Raw genomic sequence first — 7,569 nt, forward strand, 5'->3', positions numbered from 1 at the left:
TTGGTGGTTCAAGCCCACCAACCATTCCTTGGAAACACTATACAGGGTCCCTACTAGTCTAAACCAATTCAACAGCACTTAACAAGAACTACATATAAAGATAATGAAACGTTCTTGTATATGTATTTTGTATGTGGCACTCTTTCTCAACTCTCCAACTACAGTTAATAATTTCTCTTTTGGTTATTTTATATTTCTAATCATATCAGTCAATGACACTTCAATTTTTTCCAAATTTTGTAACTCACAGCATTTATCTCTTTACTGTGCTGTACAAGGGTGGTTATAATTGGTAACAGTCGGCAACCCTATATGATTCCAATTTTAAAGGGAAAGTGTTCAAGATTTTACTTCAAGTGCAAAGTTTCCTATATTTTCTGTAGTTTTTGTGTGGGCTCAAACTCATGGTAACTTAATGTATAACAGAACAAGACATTGTCTGCTACTACTCTGTCTTCTTGACCTTCAGTATGTTTGAATTCATTGGTATGGCTACTGTGTCAGTCCATCTCATTGAAGAGTTCCCTTGTTTTCTCTGGCCCTCTGCTTTGCCAAATACTACGTCTCTTTCCAGTAATTGCCCTTTCCTGGTGATGTGTCATAAGTAAGCAAAATGAACTTTCACCATCCTTGCTTCTAAGGAGCATTGGTTGTATTTCATCAAAGACCGATTTGTTTATTCTCTGGCTGTTCACGTACACCACAATTCAAAAGCATTAATTCTTCTTGATCAAATTAAACAAGTGTCTGTTTTACTTCTAGTTGTTAAAAGTTGTTTTTTTTTAAACTATGAATTGATGGTAAATTTCATCCAATACTTATTTGGCATATGTTATATTAAATTTGATCATGTACTTTAATTCTGCACTTATCTAAATAATTACATAGCCTTTATCTATTAATTTCAAAGTTGGTACTGATTTTCTAGTGTTTCTAAAGCTACTTGACTAGACTATGACCTTGGTTATAGTGGATTTTTCCTTTGATTTATTGCTAAATTCACTTTACCAACATTTTCTTTAGAAAACTGGTCTTGATACCAGTATGAGACAGGCCCACAGTTTTAATTCTTCATATTTTCCTTGACATAATTTGTTATCACTGCTGTGCTAGCTACACAAACTAAGTTGGGAAATATATTCTTTTTTGTATTCTCTGTAAGATTCTCCATAAACCTGGGATCATTCCTTTCCAGAATAGTACATGTGTACTTATATTTACTCAGTGAGAAGATTTTTTAATTACTGGATCAATTGTTTTATAGTTACAGGACTGTTAATGCTGCTCATTTGTTCTCAAGTCAAAAGTTTTCTAGGAACTGGACTATCAAAATTTTCTATTATTTGCATAAAATATTGAGAATATTTTCTTATAATAATGTTTAAGACCTATATCTCAGGGTGTTTGGTATCTATACCAACTAAGCATTACTATATACTTATATAATATGAGGTCCTGGTATGGCATTGTAGGATAAACACTGGAATGCTAACTGCAAAGTTGGTGGTTCAAACCCACCAGTCTCTCCTTGGAAACTATATACAGGGTTGCTGTGAGTTGGATCTGACTTGACAGCATTTAATAACAACATTCAATATGAGCATGTTATGTTATAACCCATAGTGATCAAGTATGGAAATGCAGTCTCAACTTCAGCTCAAGATTCTCAAAACAAGGAAAATAAAGTATATTCTCAGGCATCTTTAAGAATCAGCCAGGGAGTTATAGACACACACTGATCACTAAGGGAGTGCTATTAAATAAATGGAATCCTAGTGTGGTACTGTAGGATCATCACTGGACTGTGAACCACAAGGTCGGCTGTTCAAACCCACCAGCTGCTTCTAGGAAACTGTATACAGAGTAGCTATGAGTCGGAAACAACTCCACGGCACTTAACAACAACAACATGAAATAATCAGTGCTGCTACACAATTGTTGTTGTTGTTAAGTGCCGTCGAGTCCATTCTGACCCATAGAGATCCTGTATAGGGCTTCCAAGGAGCAGCTGATGAGCTTGAATCACCGATCTTGCAGTTCAAATGATTTTGCAGTCTGATGCATTAGCCCACAGTGCCACATCAGGACTCCACAATAACTCATCTTTAAAAAGACATGCTAATGTGGTATAAGTTACTTACTCTTTTCCATTTCTAAAGATGTAGGTCAAATTCTAAGGGAAATTAAACACAGAATGTTTTAACTGAACACAAAGGGAAAGCACGGTTTGTTTTAGAAAAAGAATCACAAATCTTGCAGGAGTGTATTTATCAGTCCTCTGTTCTTCATGTACTTTGCACAAATCTTAAACCAAAACGTGGATGTAGGTTTTGTTCACACAGGTGCACAGACTTCCACATCCTCATCAAAGGAAAGTAACAGTGACCCAGAGCACCCAAACTGTGATCATTCAAAGATCAGCCTTGAGATAATGCAAGTTGACAAGGTGGTCAAAGTCCCCCTTCCCTTCATCAATGGTATTCAAATATTTCTTGAAAGTGAAAATCTCCATGAGGAGCCTGAAAAAGTCATATTCATGCTGCCAGGTCAGCCAACAGGAGTATATATATCCTAGGTGAGAAACACCTGGTCTACCTCAGACTCCAAGAGTCCTAGAAACCAAAGAAGACAAGGAGGACTCTGGGTAGAGACTAGGAACGTTTGAGTAATCATTCTTTCCTGGAAAAACCTAATGAGGGGAGAAAAAACAGACCTTCTACCTTCAGTATACACCCTGCCAAGACATTCTGTTTTGTTCCAAGCCACAGGGAAGGTATAAGGGATGGTGAGAGGATGGAGATAAGAAGACATGAAGTCCAAGGATAGAGGACCCCAGGATCCATCCAGGCAATAAGTCAATCCCATTATTTCCTCAAACAAGGTTAATAGTCACCCACCTGTGACATCTAAGTGGAAGGAAACCTTCTGATCCCCGGCCTCACAGCTGTACTCCCCAGAATCTGCCTTGCTTGCTTGCTGCACCACGAGCCGCCGCTCACAGCCTTTGGCCTCAACACGCATCCTTGAGCTCGAACTCAGTTTCTTCCCGTCCTTGTACCATACCACCTCCGTCTGGGCCTTGGCCACCTCACAGCTCAGTGTGGCACTGCCTCCTGCCTCAGTCATCACCTCACTCTTTGCAGGCTGATCTTTTGCAAACACCACCACAGGTTCTGGGGACAGGGAAGGATACAAAGTCAGAGACACAAACCTGGTATCCACCCATTTCATGGCCACTGAAACATTCAAAATTTAACAAATTTCCCAATGAGCCTGGTGATACCATGTGTCCCATGGGCTGCTTGACTTGAACACAAAGAATCCTATCACAAAGCGAGTTTGACATGGCCTCATTCAACAGCAATTCTTTGGTGGCTGAGGCTGTTCCACCCTCTGTAACTGCTAATTTAAAGTCTTTCCCACATCAGCACTGTGAACCACAGGGTTGGAAGTTCAAACCCACCAACTGCTCCTCAGAAACCCTACACAGGATCGCTATGAGTTGGAACCGATGCACCAACACTTAATAACAACAACAACATCGCACTCAGTTCTGGGTGGATGTGCCTATATAATTCATGAAGTCATCTCTACCGTGTTTCACATGTTATGTCCTCCATAACATTATTCCACCTATTTAAAAATGATAACTTACATGTAATGAAGAGCTAGTTGTGGTTTTATAGCTCAATGATGTTTATAAATGTAGCCCAAATAACATCACGCATATCAAATATGGAGTACTGGTGTGGCACTGTAGGATAAGCACTGGACTACTAATCACAAGGTTGGAGGTTCAAACCCACCAGCCACTCCTCAGAAATGCTATACAAGATAGCTATGGGTTGATATGACTTGATGGCACTTCACAACAGCATATCAAATATAGATAATATTTCTAATTTCCCAGTCACCTCTGACCCCTCCTAGAGTCATACTCTCTCACCATAAATTACTATTGCCTGTTATTTAATTTCACATACATTGAATTATGCATTATATACTTTTATGTCTGGTTTAATTACCAAATATAATATCTGTAAGATTTATTCATGCTGTTGGATGTAACAGTAGTCCACTTTCTCTTGCCGTATAGAACGTCACTGCATGAATACATCACAATTCAGTTTTCCTTCTCTACTGAGGTCCATTTGGGTCGCTTCCAATTTGAGTATGTTATTAGCAAAGCTTCTATGAGTACTATTACACAAGTCTTTGGTGGACATATATTGGCACATAGTGTAGGGCTTTGTTTGGCTTTAGTAGATATGCCAAACAGTTTTCAAAAATGTTTTGTGCCAATTAACAGTCTTACCAGCAGTGAGAGTTATTCACAATCTTACCAACATTTGATATTATAAAATTAAATTCTTGAGGGCCCAAGATGCCAGTGAGAAGAGAGAGTAAAGAATTGAGTCCCACACTCTACTTATTTCCCCTCAAGATATGTGATGGATTCCAGAGCTGCACAGAAGAATCCTGATGGCACAGTGGTTATGCACTTGGCTGTTGAAGTTGCACAGGGCTAACAAAAAAGGCAGAAAACTTCTGAAAACCAGAGAGGACTTTTCACCATTTTGTAGTTCTAAAGAGGCAAAGATTAGCATTCAGGATAGGATTAAGGAGAACTCCAGTTCATACCCTTAATCTCTCAGCAGGAATCCTTGGAGAAGTTGGCATGAGATCATAGATGGGACAAAGCTGGATGAACCTTATCAAAACCGCAGTGAAACCTAGAGTCAGATCAATCCCCAAAATGGATTAAGCCCATTATCCTCTTTCTGCCTAGCAAAAATAAAGTCAGAATCCTCGTGATGGTAAGATCATATCATCCATGTTGTTGGTTTTGTTGCTAAGTGCCTTCAAGTTGGTTCTGACTCATAGTAACCCTTGTATAAGGTTTTGAACCACCAGCTTTGCAGTTAGCAATCCAGAGTTTATCCTACAGTGCCACACCAGGACTCCATATCATACATGTTGTTGTTGTTGCTAAGTGCCATCGAGTTGGTTCCGACCCATAGCAACCCTGTATAGGGTTTCTGAGGAGTGGCTGGTGAGCTTGAACTGTGGACCTTGTGGTTCAGATTGACTTTGCAATCCACAGTGCCAGACCAGGACTCCATATCACACAGTCAACAATTTTTAACACATAGCGTCTGACAGTCCATTGGAAATTTGCAGGTGTGCCAAAAACTGAAGCCAAGATGAGAAAAAGAAGAAAAAAAAAAAGCAAGTATCTGGTGACACAGTATTAGATATGTTAGACAACAGATCCAAGATAAAGATTTCATTAGAGAATGAAATGGAATGAAAAAATAATCAGGGAGACATTGTTTAGGAAACAGTTTCTCTTCATGGTGATGGGAAATTTGGCACCAATTAAGCGTAATGGCTGCACAACTAAGTAACTGTAATGTAAGTGAGATCAACTGATGTCATTGACACACTGACTAATGTGATCAAGGAGTCCTGGTATGGTGCTGCAGGGTAATGTGCTGGGCTACAAGGTCAGTTTCAGCTACAAGATCGGTAGTTCAAACCCACCAGCCGCTCCTTAGAAACCCTATACAGGGTTGCTATGAGTTGCAACTGACTCAAAGGCACTTAACAACAACAATGTAATTGATATCAGTAGAGCTGTACACCTGAAATAGATCAACTTGTCAAATATTCTGTTATATGTTTATACAATGACAACAACAACAAAAGAGCAGCTTACGATGCTCCTTATGTATAACCAAACACCTCATGGAATTCGTTTTCTTGATTTGGAGGTTTAGGGTCCTAGTTTCATGGAACCTAACTCCTGGTGTGGCTCTGTAGAATCAGTACTGCACTGCAAATCCCAAGGTCATCAGTTCAAACCCACCAGCTGCTCCTTGGAAATCCTATGTCGGATCGCTATGAGTCAAAACTTTCTCAACAACACTTAACAAGAAAAACAAAATTGATTTCAGTGTTTCTGTTCTACCTTCTAATTTCTTATGTAGTGGCTGGGGTCTTAAAAGTTTGCAAGCAACCATGTAAGGTACAAGAATTGGTCTCTATTTGCTAGGAACAAAAGAAGAAGAAAAGTCAGGAACTGGAATGTCTGCCTAATTGCTTCCATAAGCAACGACCCTCTTTTAACATGAGACCAGAACAAGGTGGTGCTGGGCAATCGTTACTGAAATTCTGATCAAAGATTCTATAGAAGAATCTGGATCAAAAGAGGGTAAAATGTGAAACAGAACTTCATGTTTCATCAAATACAGACTTCCTAGAGGCACTGAGGCTACATGATACCACCCCCTTGCAACCAAACAAACAATAAAAACTGTTACATGAAATATTCTTTAAACCTTAAACTTGAAGCCAAAAATATCCTTCTCTAAACCAAACAATAGTTTAATTAGTAATGACTGGATCCCTTGATATTTCCCTTTCCTGAATACACAACTATGAAAGTGGTGGAGCACACCAAAGGCAAAATGATGAAAGCATCTTAGATATTATCAAAGTCCTTAAGGCAGTAAGTTGCTGGGTCTGAGTGCTCATGTGATCATAGACTCAGGGGACACAGTGGTCAACTAGCATAACACAGTCTACAAAGACAACACTCTATATTCTACTTTGCTGAGACCCATCTGGGCTCTTAAAAGATGCAGCTAATTGTGTCTTCATACAAGGAAGAAAGAAGAGTGATGAGAATTGAAGATTTGGAATCAATTAGTTCTACAGGATAATGGAACATGTGAACATGTCTCCATGACTCTAGCCAGAAGGACTAGATGATGCCCGGCTACCACTACTAACTTCTCGGAAAGGGATCACATTAGAAGGTCCTGGATAGAGCAGCAGAATATGTGGAACAAAACTCAAAATTATTTTTTTTTTTAAAAAAAAGACCAGGCTTACTGATCAGAAAGAGACTTGAAGAGCCTAAGACTATGACCCTTGACCACCCTTCCTGGAAATGAATTTACGCAGCCAAGCAGTTGTTGTTGTTAGGTGCTGTCAAGTTGGTCGCGATTCCTAGTGGCCTTATGCACAATAAAACGAAACACTGCCCAGTCCTGCACCATCCTCACAAACATTAAACTTGAGCCCATTGCTGCTGCCAATGTGCCAATCCAGCTCATGAGGGATCTTCCTCTTTTTCGCTGATCCTTACACTTGAGCAAGCATGATGCCCTTATCCAGGGACTGGTCCTTCCTGATAATATATCTGAAATATGAGAGAAGAAGTTTCATCATCCTGGCTTCTAAGGAACATTCTGACTGCACTTCTTCCAACACAGATTTGCTTGATCTTCTAGCAGCCCATAGTTCTTTAATATTATTCTCCAAAAACATAACTAAATGCATCAATTCTCTACAGTCTTCCTTATTCATTGCCCAACATTCACATGTATATGAAGCTACTGAAAATACCATGGCTTGGGTCAGGTGCACTTTAGTCCTGAAACTGACATCTTTGCTCTTCAATACTTGAAAGAGGTCTTGTGCACCAGATTTACCTACTGCAATTTGTCATTTGATTTCTTGAATGCTGCCTCCATGAATGTTGATAGTGGAACCAAGCAAAAT

The 7,569-nt window shown here is 39.4% G+C and overlaps 1 protein-coding gene across 1 annotated transcript in view; it reads right to left on the reverse strand.

The window, feature by feature from the left end:
- Window positions 1-7,569, reverse strand: part of OBSCN (obscurin, cytoskeletal calmodulin and titin-interacting RhoGEF) — a 247,856-nt gene that overhangs the window by 190,412 nt on the left and 49,875 nt on the right. Inside the window, 1 exon segment of the mRNA XM_006876128.1 lies at window positions 2,898-3,173. Coding sequence (XP_006876190.1) covers window positions 2,898-3,173 — 276 coding nt within the window.

Source organism: Chrysochloris asiatica, unplaced genomic scaffold (assembly GCF_000296735.1).
Source record: "Chrysochloris asiatica unplaced genomic scaffold, ChrAsi1.0 scaffold00354, whole genome shotgun sequence".
Taxonomy (NCBI): Eukaryota; Metazoa; Chordata; class Mammalia; order Afrosoricida; family Chrysochloridae; genus Chrysochloris; species Chrysochloris asiatica.